Source organism: Micromys minutus (assembly GCF_963924665.1).
Source record: "Micromys minutus genome assembly, chromosome: 10".
Lineage (NCBI taxonomy): Eukaryota > Metazoa > Chordata > Mammalia > Rodentia > Muridae > Micromys > Micromys minutus.
The window spans coordinates 47,687,792-47,701,825 of record NC_137979.1 but is presented as its reverse complement, the minus strand read 5'-3'; the positions used below and the strand labels follow the sequence as shown (position 1 = coordinate 47,701,825).

General features: G+C 46.6%; 1 protein-coding gene across 3 annotated transcripts in view; it reads right to left on the bottom strand.

Annotated features, from left to right (window-relative positions):
• Positions 1-208: 208 nt before the first annotated feature.
• Positions 209-14,034, bottom strand: part of LOC308425653 (tubulin gamma-1 chain) — a gene marked incomplete at both ends in the record, with an annotated part of 41,201 nt that continues 27,375 nt past the window's right edge. Inside the window, 11 exons of one of the 3 annotated variants that reach the window (XM_080923077.1) lie at positions 209-406; positions 620-781; positions 860-1,012; positions 1,177-1,326; positions 1,432-1,518; positions 2,441-2,567; positions 3,961-4,067; positions 4,319-4,387; positions 4,701-4,868; positions 5,065-5,177; positions 5,453-5,501. In XM_080923077.1, coding sequence (XP_080779203.1) covers positions 209-406; positions 620-781; positions 860-1,012; positions 1,177-1,326; positions 1,432-1,518; positions 2,441-2,567; positions 3,961-4,067; positions 4,319-4,387; positions 4,701-4,868; positions 5,065-5,177; positions 5,453-5,501 — 1,383 coding nt within the window. Of the gene's footprint in view, positions 407-619; positions 782-859; positions 1,013-1,176; positions 1,327-1,431; positions 1,519-2,440; positions 2,568-3,960; positions 4,068-4,318; positions 4,388-4,700; positions 4,869-5,064; positions 5,178-5,452; positions 5,502-14,034 lie in introns of those variants that run through there. The other 2 variants (XM_080923078.1, XM_080923079.1) reach the window with 2 other exon arrangements.

The following is a 14,034-nucleotide window of genomic DNA, read 5'->3' as shown; positions in this document are numbered from 1 at the left end:
CAGACCAAGCCCCGCTGTGCTCATCAAGCTGTATTGCTTTATTAGAAACAAACAAGCCAACGAAGAGCCAGGAATGAAAAGGAAGAGAGAGGAGGAGCTCCTAGACTAGACATGAACTGAGAAATGTGAAGTGAAGTTGTGTCAGAGGGTCCAGGCATGGTGGGGCTGTGCTTCTTGTCCAGAGTCCAGAGGGCAGCAGAGAATGGAATCACTGCTCCTGGGTGCCCCAGGAGATATAATCTGGCCGAGTAGCAGCGTGGTACTCGTCAATGAGCTCCTGCACTACCTCCCTTGACCTGTCCATCTCCTCAAAGTTGTCCTTGAAGATGTCCTCTTTGCGAAACTGCTCCAGGAAGGCCCCCCGCTTCCACAGTTTGTCATATTGCTGGCAGGAGCTTTCAAAAAGCTAGAGGGAAAGAACATGTCGGAATGGCATCCAGCACAGGACACAGAACTAGGGACAGACAGGGTGGGGGAGCTAAGGACAGTAGGGAGTGGAGCAGAGTGGCCAAAGACCAGAAGCTAGGGGTGTGGCTCAGAGCAGGGAGAGCTGCCTACCATTCCTGAAGACCTGGGTTTGATTCCCAGTAACACAAAGATAACAGGAGACTGTGCTCACCGAGGAGATACTGGTGTGGTTGGCCATCATGAGCCCGCTGACCCGGTGGGCTGAGGGCAGGTAGGGAGACTTCCTTGACAGGGCCACCTGGATGCTGGCCGGGCCCCAGGGGATGAAGTTGGCCAATTTCCTTTCCCGGATCCTCTGCAGGCTCTTGTGGACCTGGGGTGGGCAGGAAGGTGGCGGTTGTTTCCTCTCCATCCTGTGGTCCCGAGGCTAGGGTGAGGGGGCTTCCCTTACCTGGGTGGGGTCCACCTCTCCCTGGATGATGTTGAGGATGGCGATGTAGCAGTGGTTGGTCTGACGATCCCGGCCTGTGGACACCATCACGTTCTTGGGCTGTAGCAGTCGCCTCATGACATCCAGGACCGTTGTCTTCCTCACACTGGCCACCTGAGGGAACGTGGGTTCACGGGGACCAGGTCAGCAGTCAGGGAGCAACCCAGACATGCACAGACAGAGGGGAGGTGGGTGGAGAAGAACTGCAAAGAGCAGCTCCTGGGAAGAGTGTGGGAAAGAGGAAGGCCACAGTCCTGGGACACTGGGGAGGCTCTTACTGACTGGTCTGTGGTGAGGGGGGTATAGCCAGTCATGAGGAAGTGCAGCCGAGGGGTGGGAATGAGCGAGGCGATGAGGCCAATGAGGTCATTGTTCATGTATCCGGGGTAGCGCAGGGTGGTGGTGCTGGCTGACATGATGGTGGATACCTGGAGACAGGAGATACCATATTACCGGCTTGATGGAGGTGGAACATCCCTCCTCTGGTGACCCTCTTGAAGACAGATGGCTTGCATTCCCGGAGTGGGACTCACCAGCTGGTTGATCTGGGAGAAGGACGGGTTCTGGATGTGCAGGCGGTCTGTGGCGATCCGGTTCAGGGCCGTGTTATCCAGCACCACCTGGTAGTATACGGGGGCTCTATAACACCTTTTAGGGCAAACAGGAACCTTAAAATAAGATAATGCTAAATGTCTGTAAACTACCTTCAAAGAAATATTCTATCTCTGGGGTACCAGGGTAAGAGTAATGAAGTGACACAGGACCGTAAACAAGTATGTGAATGTCCCCATGTGCCTTGACTCTGGAGAGACTACAGAGAACAGATATGGGTCACCCTTGGGCCTATAGTCCAGGAAAAAGCAATTATTAAAACAAGGCTGGAAATATAGCTTGGATTTAGTCTCTTTTACCAATAAATACAGCCAGCATGGTAACACACACTTATACTTCCAGTTAGGAAGCTGAGGCAGGAGAATCGCAAGGGCAGATTTAGTAAAATCTTATTTCTTTTATTTTTATCTTTATTATTATTATTATTATTATCATTTTTAGTCTTGAGACTAGATCTTAGTCTATAGCTCAAACTGGCTTGGAACTTAATTATGTAGCCCAGGCTATCCTTAAACAAAGAGTGAGAACAAACAGTGATCCTTGCCTCAGCCTACTGAAAAATGGATTTATAGGTATAAATCACCACACCCACCTCCGACACTGTTTCTAGATTAAGTGAGACAAGTTTAGTTTAAAATTTACACAAAGGTATCTGGCCTTGCCTGAATAATGGGGGGAAGGTTTTGCTATTAAAGTGACCTTTGAGTTCAAGCATAAGGAGACACTGAAAAGGCAAAATGGGGAATATATTGGGACAGGGGAATACTCTGTGGCTGCTCCAAAATCCTAGAAACAACTTGGAAGTTGGGACTGTAGTTCAGAATTTCGCCCAATGTCATGGCTTTGTTGGGTGTTTTGTGTGTGCAGAGAAGGGCAAGGGCAAGTCTTAGAAGGTGAGCTAAGTCCTGGCGCTTGTCTTTCTTTGCTCACCACACAGTCTGCATTCTGGGTCAGCCTCTTTAGGGTGAGGAGGGAGTTGTAGGGCTGGACCACCACGTCACTCATCTCGTCCTGGTTGGGGAACACGGAGTATGTCTGCACCAATTTCTTGGGGTACCTAAGGGCAAAGAAGAGGGAAAGCAGAGGAAGGCACCATGAACTGGAAAGACCTCCCTGACCATCAATCTCCTTTCCAAGTGCCACTAAGCTCATGTACAAGAGGATGGAGAGCACGCCTCAGTCCCCAGATTCCACAGGATAAGTCATGTTCTGTGGATCCCAAGGTAACATCCATCTCCCTGCCCAGTTTTTGCTTCTCAAGGTGTTCTCGGGATGGTTCTGTCCCTGTGACTCAAGGAGTATTGAACAAACAACAAAAACCCAACAACAAAACAACAACCACCCCCCCCTCAAACTTCCAGCTCTAGGGGGTAAAGTAACATGGAAAGAGATTATCTAGGAATTCTGCTTTAGTTTCCGTTACTGTGATAAATATCTCAGCAAAAAGCGACTTGGGAGAGAAAGGACTTATGTGACTTTCAGGTTTAGGTTACAACACATTATTTTTGGGAAGTCAAAGCAGGATGTCCACAGTTATGAGCAGAGGGAATGAATAAATGCATGAATCCTTGCTTGCTGGCTGGCAGCTAGCTTTCTCTTTTATGCTGTTCAGGAACATCTACCTGGGGCATAGTGCTACCTACAACAGCCAGGTCTTTCTGTATCAATTATCAATCAAACCAGCCCCTTCCAGACATGTTAACAGGTCAGTTTGACTTAGTAACTCATCAAAACTCTCTTATTGACCGGTAAGGTATTGGCTTTTTTTTTTTAACCTCTACCTCCTCCTTCCAATCTTTATTCCACCCTGATCCCTTTCAATGCCCCAACACTAGATAGGCAAGAAAGGCTAGAGGGGAAATGGGTCATAGTCCTCTGTAGACTACTTCCTGCTGGTTAGGGTTGATGAGCTTCTTGGGTACCAGTCCATTATTTATGTCAGGGTACCTCCAGCTTCTCCTTGTCAACGAACAAGAGCAACCAGAAGCAGCAGGTAGGGGAGAGTAGCAGCCTCCCTTCAAGCACCCCAGCCCCTCTCAGGCCTCTGGTCTTTATATTCCCACCAGAGTCCCCAGAATTAAACTATAGGCAGCTGGCAAGGATCACTCCCCTGCTGGTGCATGAGGCAAATCATAATCACCTGCTGTGAAGCAGCCTCTTAACCCACACCTGGGATTAAAACAAAAATATTCATGTAACATAACTGGGTTTTAAAAGAAACCCAAATTCTTACTACAGTAAGGTGACTCTGGGTAGGGCGAAGATGCCTGCCACCACTCTTAATGACCTTAGTGGTTCCTGAGATCCACACAGTGAACTCTAACCTACACACACTGTCCTCTGACCTCCACATGGACAGGTATGCCTCCCCCAAATAAACAAAGTAATTAAAATAGTAACCAGTACACCAAAGAGTCCAGGCAATGAGCTCTTCTTAAACACAGTCTTACCTGTCATTAAGTCGCTCTAAGAGGTAGGAACCCAGACCGGAACCTGTCCCCCCAGCAATGGAGTGACACAGCACAAACCCCTGAATGGGAAGAGAGAAAGAGGCAGTGTCCAGGTATCTCAAAGACAGACTTCAGCCTTGTCTCTGTGGTTCCTTGGAAAGTCTCAGAGACCAAGGAGAAGCTGAGCACTGAGATTCTGATTTCCCTAGAAGGCAGTGGCTTAAGTCACCTTAATGTGCTCTATATAATGCCCTCAAAAGGGTGCTGGGTTGAATGGTTCCATCACATCAAGTGTTTAAATCACGCCTGATCTCCCCCTCCTCCCCCAGCATGCTTCACGGTGGTGGAAGACCCTCACCTCTAGACTGTCACTTCCATCTGCTTCTCGGTCTATGATGTCAAAGATGTCCTCATGAATTTTCTCGCCCTGTATGTAGACATGGGGTGGGGTGGGGGGGTCAGGCCCAAGGTTCTCCCCTCAGCACCACGAACCACACTTGGTCTCTGTTGCCACCAGAGAAGCTGAGCTTCTCAATTAGAATCTTTCTCAACCCAGAAATGCTACTTTGTGAACGATTTGCAGAAAATTTGCATAACCCTCCTAGCAGTCTCTCTTCTCAGCACATCTATTAGTCCCTTTATTTACTGCAACTCTGGCCTGGACAGATTCCCCTGGACTGATTTGCTTAAGCCTTGCCTTACCCCAAGCTAGGATTACCAAGGAACTCTGGGACTGACACCTGTGAGAATCCCCTGCCCCAGTTGTTGCCAGCCCCTCCTCCATGCTCAGACAGGTAGATGTTCTCTGGGTTGTAGAGCTTGGCATAGGAAGAGTTGAGGATGGAATGGATCACCCGGGGTTCCAGGTCCAGCAGCACGGCCCGGGGGATGTAATGCTCATCATCTGCCTGTCAAAGGGAAACCAGGATGGGCCCAATGAGCTAGGATGGGTCAAGTCCTGAGTGCCCCAACTCTGGCTCCTGCAGGCCCTCCCTCAAGACAGCCAGCCATTCTGTTCCCATCTGCCCAGTAAGTTTCCCAGCACCAGGTCGCTGCCAGTCCCTTCAGGTCCCAGGGTTCTGGTTAAGTCACTGGGAGCAGCACCTGGTAGAAAAAGACGTCCTTGCGGTCAGTGCCCTCGGTGGCGAACTCCTCTACGATGCCCTCAGGGCTGATGCCATGCTCAGCACACAGCTGTTTCCAGAACTCGAACCCAACTGGGGGAGGGGAAAAGAGGACCAAGTCTGCTAGAGCCTTAAGACCCGAGGACCCCAGGTTCGGAGGCTATTACATTCTAGAAGACGACCCAAGATTCCTGGTTCTGGAAGTTGTCACAGCCCAGGGATGAGGAGACAGCTCTTGCCTGGATCATCATGCGCAATAGGAAAGGTGGTTCATGGGAAGGACAAAGGGGATGGATGGGTAGCAGGCACTTGAATGCGGCCCAGGGATAGAACCAGAGACTAGCCAGGAACGGTGGTCGCTTGCTCACTCTGGTTGCCGCACTGGCCCAGCTGTAGGGTGATGATTTCCCGGGGCATCGCCGATCAGACGGGAGCTCGTCCGCCCCAGCCCGGCGGGGGTCACGGCTGAAAGGAACGCCTGCTAGCCGGAGGCGCAGTACTTGGGGAACGCGCTGTTGGCCAATGTTTTGACGCGGGCGCTGGGTCTGCGCGTGTGCAGTATGGGCCTCTCCGCAGGCGGCGGGCGGCAGAGCCCATCCTGGGCATCATTTTCTCTCATAGCAGATGCAGCTGGAATTCAGCACAGGCGCAGAGGAGGCCGCGCTTCCTGTCACTCTGTGCGCGTGCGCACGGTACTACTTGGCGAGCGGAGGATCCCCAGGGATGTGGGGGAGGAGAGAGAGAAGCGGCCAGGTGGATGTACAATGTGTGGGAGTCACCTGCCTACACCTGCCGGATCTGCTAAATTGAGGGGCTACATTTAAGACAATCCTTTTCAAGTGTTGGGAAATTGAACCTATGTCTCTGAGCATGCTAGGCAAGTGCTAAACTGCTTAGCTACACATCTATCCCAAGCCAAATTTCTATTTGTGTGTGTGTGTGTGTGTGTGTGTGTGTGTGTGTGTGTTCTTTTCTTTTTGGTTTTTCAAGATAGGGTTTCTCTATGTAGCCCTGGCTGTCCTAGAACTGACTGTAGACCAGGCTGCCTTGAACTCATTGAGATCCACCTATCTCTGATTCCCAAATGCTGGAGGTGTGCACCACCACTGCCATGACAAAGTTTACTATTTTAACCTTTTGTCGGGAGAGGACAGGGTCTCTCATGCCATCCAGGCTGAGCTCAGCGTTACTTTGTAGCTCATAATCTTCATCTCTTCATCCTCCGGCTGATGTCTCTCAAGTCCTAGCATCACGGGCTTATGCCACCACAGCCAGAACTTTTCTGTCTTCCCTAACTAAAGCTCCAAACTCCTTTTTAATTGTCTAGCCCTGCCCCTCTCCAGCCCTTACCATTGCCCACCCTGTCTTAGGTATTTGCCTTCTCTACCAACTTAAAGGATCCTTACAGCATTTTTCTTTTTGTTTCTGTCCATTTCCTTTAGGCAGCATAATATCTTTAGGATTTCTCCAGTTTGGACCCAAGTCAGGACATTTTTGCCTTTTAAAATTGAATAAGCCAGGCAGTGGTGGAACGTGCCTTCAGGCCTAGCTCTTGGGAGGCAAAGGCAGGCAGATCTTTGAGTTAGAGGCCAGCCTGGTCTACACGGCAAGTTCCAGGACAGCCAGGGGTACATAGTGAAAACCTGTCTCAGAAAACTAAAAAGTAAAAAAAATAAACTAAATAAAAATAAAGTGTGTGTGTGTGTGTGTGTGTGTGTGTGTGTGTTGATCCATTTTTCTCTTAATGGCCCCCTCCTCCCTCTTCCTCTTATGGTGCTAGAAAATGAACCTAGGATGTTGCTCTCACATGAGGCTGGTGCCCCTTCCTCAAGCTATAATCACAGCTCTGTTTTTACTTAAAAACAGAACAAACAAACAAACAAAACCATTGGGGTTGCAGAGATGGCCCAGCAGTTAAGAGCACTGGGTTTGGTTCCCAGCACATGGATGTGTGTGACAAAACTTTTCCTGGAGAGACCCAACACACACATCTACTCACCCCAGATAGGAAGCACCCGACATACCATAGTACAGATAACACCAAAGTCCAAGTTAGTGAGCCAGGGAGTTTTATTGGGGTTATGTACAGGGATATGGGTGAGGTCTTATTTACAGGAGCAGAAATGAATCACGGTGCATCACCAAAGCCCACTCAGTATGGTAACAAGTCACAAAGCTGGGAACTTGGAGCACACTGCATAGTCTACAGGCACCATCAGGTTGGACAGTGTCCTTCCCAAGTGACTCAGTTAGTTTAAATCTCCTCCAAGCAGCTTTCTAGTTTTTTCCTCTTCCAGAAAACTGGCTTGGTCTGAGAATCTTTGCAGTTCAACTTTACCTTGTCTGAAAAGGACTCTCAGCTTATATTGTTTACTCTGGCAGGGAGGGGCCTATTGATTCTGGTCAATTTCAGGGACTTCCTGAAGCTTGAGGTTTTTTTTTTTTTTTTTTTTTTTTTTGAAAAACCTTCCTGCTTCAGGAATAGCAAGGTAGAATGTTTCAATCTTCAGAAGCTTCCTAGCAAAGTAGAATGTTTCAATCTTGAGGAAATAGAATGTTTCAATCTCTGAGGAAATTGTTATACAACACTGCATCATGGCTAACAACTCTGGTCCAGAGGTTGATGCCTTCTTCTGGTCACTGCTGTAGCACAGACCCTGCAGCCCAAACACCAGTATTCAGAAAAAGAGAGAGTGAGAGAGAGGGAGGGAGGGAGGGAGATCCTAAATCATAAAAATTAAAATTAAATTTCAAATGTTTGTTTTAACTTTGGTGTGTGTGTGTGTGTGTGTGCACACGCGTGTACACACAACCTTTAATCCTCTCCAGCATTGGTCAAGGTGCTTAAATCAGGTGCTTAATCTCGGTGCCATCTCTCCAGCTCCATTTCACTTTTTATTTTGAGACAGAGTCTTACTAAAATGCCTAGGCTACCTTTGAACTTGTGACTGTCTGACCTCACCTTTGAGGTCAGGCTAAGACCTTTCCAGCCTTGGAGAAGATTTATTGATTTTTATTATTTTCTGTATCTGAGTGGTTTGTATTCATGTATGAATGAACAGGCGCTCCAAGGCCAGAAGAAAGCATCAGATTACCTAGGGGAAGGGGGGGGGGGCGGTCCTTTGTAAGAGCAACAAGTGCCCTTAACTGCTGACCTAATCCTCCAGCCCCTGAAATCTTATATAAATGGCATCAGGGTATAAACAGCACAGAAAAGCAGCCTACTTTTTATCTCTGTACACAAGAATTGTTGATTTAGTCATGTTTATATATATATATATATATATATATATATATATATATATATATGTAAATTTTTTCTTTTCCTTCCTTCTCTCCTGTACACACACACATAGTGTATATATATATATGAAATACACACATATGTCATATGTATACTATTATTTTTATTTAAACAAATTTTAAATATTTGTTCTTAAAGATGGAGTCCAAGGCCTTGCAGGTATTCAGCCAGCATACACTCTCTTGGCCACATCCTTGGCCACTGTGTACTGTTCATTTAATTACGTTTTATGTATATGAGTGTACGTATACCTCGTGTGTGTGTGTGTGTGTGTGTGTGTGTGTGTGTGTGTGTACCACGTGTGTGTTTGGTGTGCACAGAGGTCAGAAGAGGGTGTCAGATCCCCAGAGCTGGAGTTACAGATAATTGTGAGGTGTTGGGAATTGAACTCCAGTCCTCAGCAAGAGCAACAAGTACTCTTAACCATGAAGCTGTCTCTCCAGCCCATACTATTTTTTTTAATGTAGCAAACAAAATGGAACATTTATTTTTTCTTAAACTCAAAAGCAAAATCAAGTAGAAAGAGTAAGAAATTAAATATATACAAACACAAGGCCGGCCCTTGTCGACACTGATTAACTGTTCCATCAAATCTTGACCATTTAGCTCCTCCATGGCAACCTGAGCCTCTTTGTATGTTTCATACTCAACTAGAGTAATACCCCTCCACATATCCCGTGTGCCTATCCAGATTAAGGTGGATATTTTTTTATTTCTCCATATTCAGCGAATTTGTCATGAATATCTTCTTCAGTGGCTTCTTCATGGACTCCAGTGACAAAGAGAATCCAACCTTCAACAGAGCGCTGTGGTCCAGGTTCATCGCCCTTCTGTTCCACACTGTCACAATCCTCCGCGCTCCGGACCCCTCTTCGGAGCCAAATCCACGACTCTTCTGTTTCTTTGCTTTTTTCTTTTAGTTTGTGGATGCTTTCGTCCCCATCCTCATCCCTGGTGAAATCCTTGCCTCCCCCTGACCCCCCGTGAAGATCCAGCACGTCCGCCATCTTGCTTCTCTCGGAATTCTCTCCAGCCCATACTATTTTTTTCATCATCATTGAGGATATGCATATGTCATGTGTATGTAGGCATCAGGCAGGAACTGATCACGACATACCTGTGGAGGTCATACTTTTAGGAGTTGGTTCTCTCTTTCTCCCATGTGGGTTCCAGAGATGAAACGCATGTTTCATCCTCACATGGTAAAGACGTTTGCCCACTGCCGTCTTAAAGCCCTTTTTGTTGCTTGTTTTGTTTGTGGTCATGTGCTTAGTAAATACTTGTGCCTCTGAACTGCATTTCCAGCCCTGTTTCATTCTTTGTAGCGGTTTTGTAGTATCCCAGTGGATGAATAAAGCAACTTTATTCTTCATTCAGTAACAATCTCAGCTTTTATTCCTTATTCTGGCAAGGACAGGCCTAGTGACCCTTGTCAGTTTCAGGGTCTTCCTGGAGTTATTTTGAGTTGTTTACCTTCCTCCTTAAGAAGCTTCTTTTAGGATGGAATTTTAATCTTTGAGGAACCTGTTACTCAACACGTTTCTCATTTTAATATAGATTGTTGTACCAATTTATACTGGTTTTTTTTTTTTTTTTTTTTTTTTTTTTTTGTACTTAAATCTACACCTGGACTATTGGATGGTAATAGTTGTCAGTTCCATGGATCCTGGGTGGAATTTATTGTTTCTAGTTATCACAGTGAACTCTATTAAACTTTCCTACCCACCTCCCCCAACCCCTTCTTTAGGAAGAAAACGTGTTTTTTGTATATCCTGCAAGGGCAGGAAGCCTGGCAAGAATACTACCACCTGACAATTCTACTTTTGTTATAATTTGGGGGGTTTTCCTCTCTGAATTGCCTGCTCTTTGGATTGTCTCTTTTAGACATTTAAAGCTATTCTTCAGCCAGTTATGATGGTGCCCACTTGTAATCACAGCACTTGGTTGGCTGAAGTGTGGGCTGCAAACCAAGACATTGTCTTTAAATTGTCTCAGGGCATGTCTTAAGTTTTACACCTAGAAAAGACTTTGACAAGCTGCTAAGGCGCTTCAGTGGGAAATGCACTTGCTTCATAAGCCTGCTGAGGAGTCCAAGTTCCAGAGCCCAAATGTAGGCAGGAAACCACTCTACACAACTGTCCTCTGACCTTTGCTTGCAGAAATCTACACACACAATAATAGTTTTTTTAAAAAAACAAAACAAAAAGGTAGCACATGCCTCTGATCCCAGCACTCAAGAGGAGGCAGGTGGACCTCCAAATTCCATGCTAGCCTGGTCTATAGAGGGAGTCCCAGGACAGCCAGGCTACATAGAGAAACCTTGTCTTGAAAATAAAATTGGAGCAATGGCTCAGTGGCTAAGAGCACTGACTGTTCTCCCAGAGGTCCTGAGTTCAATTCCCAGCAACCACATGGTGGCTCACAACCACCTGTAATGAGATCTGATGCCCTTTCCTGGCGTGTCTGAAGACAGCTACAGTGTATTCACATACAATAAATTTCTTTAAAAAAATTTTTTTTAATTTTTTAAATAAAATTTACAAAAAGAAAGAAAAAAATCAGTTCCAGAGCATAGCTGGCATCACCCTTGAACTCCAGCTTGACATTTTCCTCTTCATGTAGATAGCACCCATCTTTTCTTTCATTTTCCTTATGTTGTTTGTCCCAGAACCCCACATCTACTCTATGCTTCCTTCCAGCTGTGCTGGGGATAGTTCACCTTGCTCCCTGTAGGTCTTTCATTCATCTGGAATTTACCTGGAGGCCAGCCGTGAGATAGGGACCTATTTTATTTCTTCCATATGGATGTCCAATTGTCTCTGAACCAATTACTGAGGGGTCAGAGCCTTCTCCTCCAGCCTCTGGAACATTCCAAGCCCTGCTTGCTCGACTGTTTGCTGTTCCCTACAATCTGGCTGGGCTGTTAGCCACCAGCTGCAGGCTTCTGGCCTCCTTTGGGTCTGGCTGCCTTTCTCTGGGAGGGAGACATTGAACATTGTTAGGCAAAGTGCCTCTACTAAGTCATGATCGGACTAGGGTTTTTCTTTTCTTTTTCTTTTAAAAAGAGAACTTGGCTGCCTTCCAGGCTCTCTGCCTAGAATCTTCTGACTTCTGTAGAAGGCTTTAAATCACCCCACAGCCCTCCCTGGCCTTGGCTGTCTGCATCCCCTCATGGTGCCAGGACTCCTTTCTCTTATAGGTTAGTTAGCAAGTGACCCCCAAGAGGAAGTGCCAGGGAGGGCCTAGCTGCAGCCTTTGAAGTTGGAGAGCTGGGGGTTTGTGACTGTGGAGTGGGATGATCTCTGGAGGTCAGGCCTTCCACTTTGTGAGCCTACCCAGAAGCCTGGACAAATGGGTGTAAACTATGCGAGCCCGGTGAGGCTCAGTTTACTGCCTTTCAAATCTGCTGTAAGCAGTCTAGGAATGCTTGGGGAGCGAGAGAGCTGAATCTCACCCTTTCTCGAATTAATAATAGTGCCTTCCTAATTGTACCTGCTACTCTGATAGAAGTGAGGAGACTTGCCTTCAAATCCCTGTTTATAGGCAAGCAAGGTCAGAAATTATAGATCACACTCCAACAATGGCAGAGGTGCCTCGCCTCTTAGTCAAGTGGAGATGGGTGGAAAACTGAGAAGTCTGTGTGTTGGCAAAGCTGAGGGTGAACCTTTCCATCTATTTCTGTTGAGAACTGGTTATTAGCAGTGCTTACATGAGATGGAGAACAGGCGCTTAACACACCTAGTGCCTAGCAAACCCTCAAGGGGCATTAGCTGTCCTGATCATTGATGGATGCAATCAGAGACGCAGCATGCTCAGGTGTCGCTTCAGATGAACCATCTTATTCAAGGAATAAAGAAAACAAATATTTCAGTAACTAAAACCAAGACACCCGGATGTTTATGGTGGTACAGACTGGGTTTCAATTTGAAGTCTACTGACAGGCAGAAAGCATAGGCAGATGGTTGGTCTCATATTCGTTCAGGATCTCAAGGGTGTTTGTCCATTGCTGGTGTTGAGAGCTCCTTAGCTGGAGGTTTTCTGATGCCAGGTTATAAAATTTATCCAGGATGAGGTACCTTTGCCTGAGGCCTCAGCCTGCCTTTCAAAATACCTGATGCATTTGTAAACTAACAAGTGTGTCAAACATATGGGCCTTTTACCTGGGTTGAGGTACACCTTCATTTCTTTCTTTGTTTCCTTTTTTCTTTCTTCTCTGCTTTTTGAGATTAGCCTGAACTCACCTGATTGGCCCCAACTCACCCGTAGAGTCTATGGACTAGGCTGGTCTCAGACTCAGGGATCCACCAGCCATTGTCTCTGATTGCACCTTTATTCTGCCTGTCTTGGTTTTACTATGTTAGTAACTCAGGCTGTCTTATGGAGATAAAGAGAGGCAGAAGGATGAGGTTGGGACTTGAGGCTATTTCCCAGGGCCTGGAAGAACAGTGGGTCATCCCTTACAGCAGCTACATAAAGGTGCTCCCAGTCCTCAGGCCGGGAGCCTCTTACCCCAGGACATTCAGTTTTCCCAGGTTCTGCCAGTAAAGGCACTTGCCACCAAACCAGAGAACCCAGGTTCCATCCTCTGGACCCACGTGATGGATGGACAGAATCAACTTCCTCAGGTTGTCCACAAACCTCCCAGTCCTGTGTGTATGCACACACACACACACACACACACACACACACACACACACGCACACACGCACACGTAATAAAATCTTTGAAAATGAAAGCACGGGAAGGGGAAACAAGGGGGTGAACGAGGCAAAACTCTATGAGGAGGGCGTTGTGGTAAATCCATACTTGGATTAGGAAACAGACTTTTTCTGTGCTGTTTACTCAAGGAAAAGGAAAGAGGAAATAAGGCTGAAAACGATACTGTTTGTGGTCCATTTGCTGTTATTCCTGCTAATCATGTCTCTGCACTCTGTCAGGGACTCTCTTTGAAGCTGGCGAGTCTTGATACTGAACCAATCTGCTCATGGTCTTGTAGAGGAAATAAACTTGCAAATGTGCTGGGTGCAACATCAGCAGAAAGGGTTGAACTTGGTGAGGTGGGAACTAATAATCAGGAAAAACTTTCTGGAGGAGGTGGCCCAGGTCTGGAAGTTTGGTTTGGGAGTTGGGCAGATAGAAAAAAAAAAAAAAAAAAAAAACAAGCAAAAAACAAAGGGAGATACAAACAAAACACTCTAATAATAATAATGATATGATAGGCAATAAACAGCTCAGGATAAATTATATGATATTCAGTCTTACTAATTGTGAGAAATATACAGATTTAGGGCTGGGTAGATGGCTTAGTGGATTAAATACTTCCATTGCAAGTAGGAAGACCAGAGCTAGGATCCCCAAACCCTTGTGAAAGTCCGCCAGGTGTCATGGCTGCCTCCAATCCCCGCACTCAGGGCACTCTAGACACTGGGAATTCCCAAGGGCAAGCTGGCTTGCTAGACTAGCCAGAATTGTCAAACTCCAGGTTTTGGGGAGACAGTCCACCTCAGTGAATAAAGTAGAAGGTGGTGGAAGAAGACACCCGATATCAACTTAAGGCCTCTACATATGTATGCACACGCACATGAAACCTCAAACACACGTGTACACACACATAGGAGCACACATACACATATGTATGTACACCAC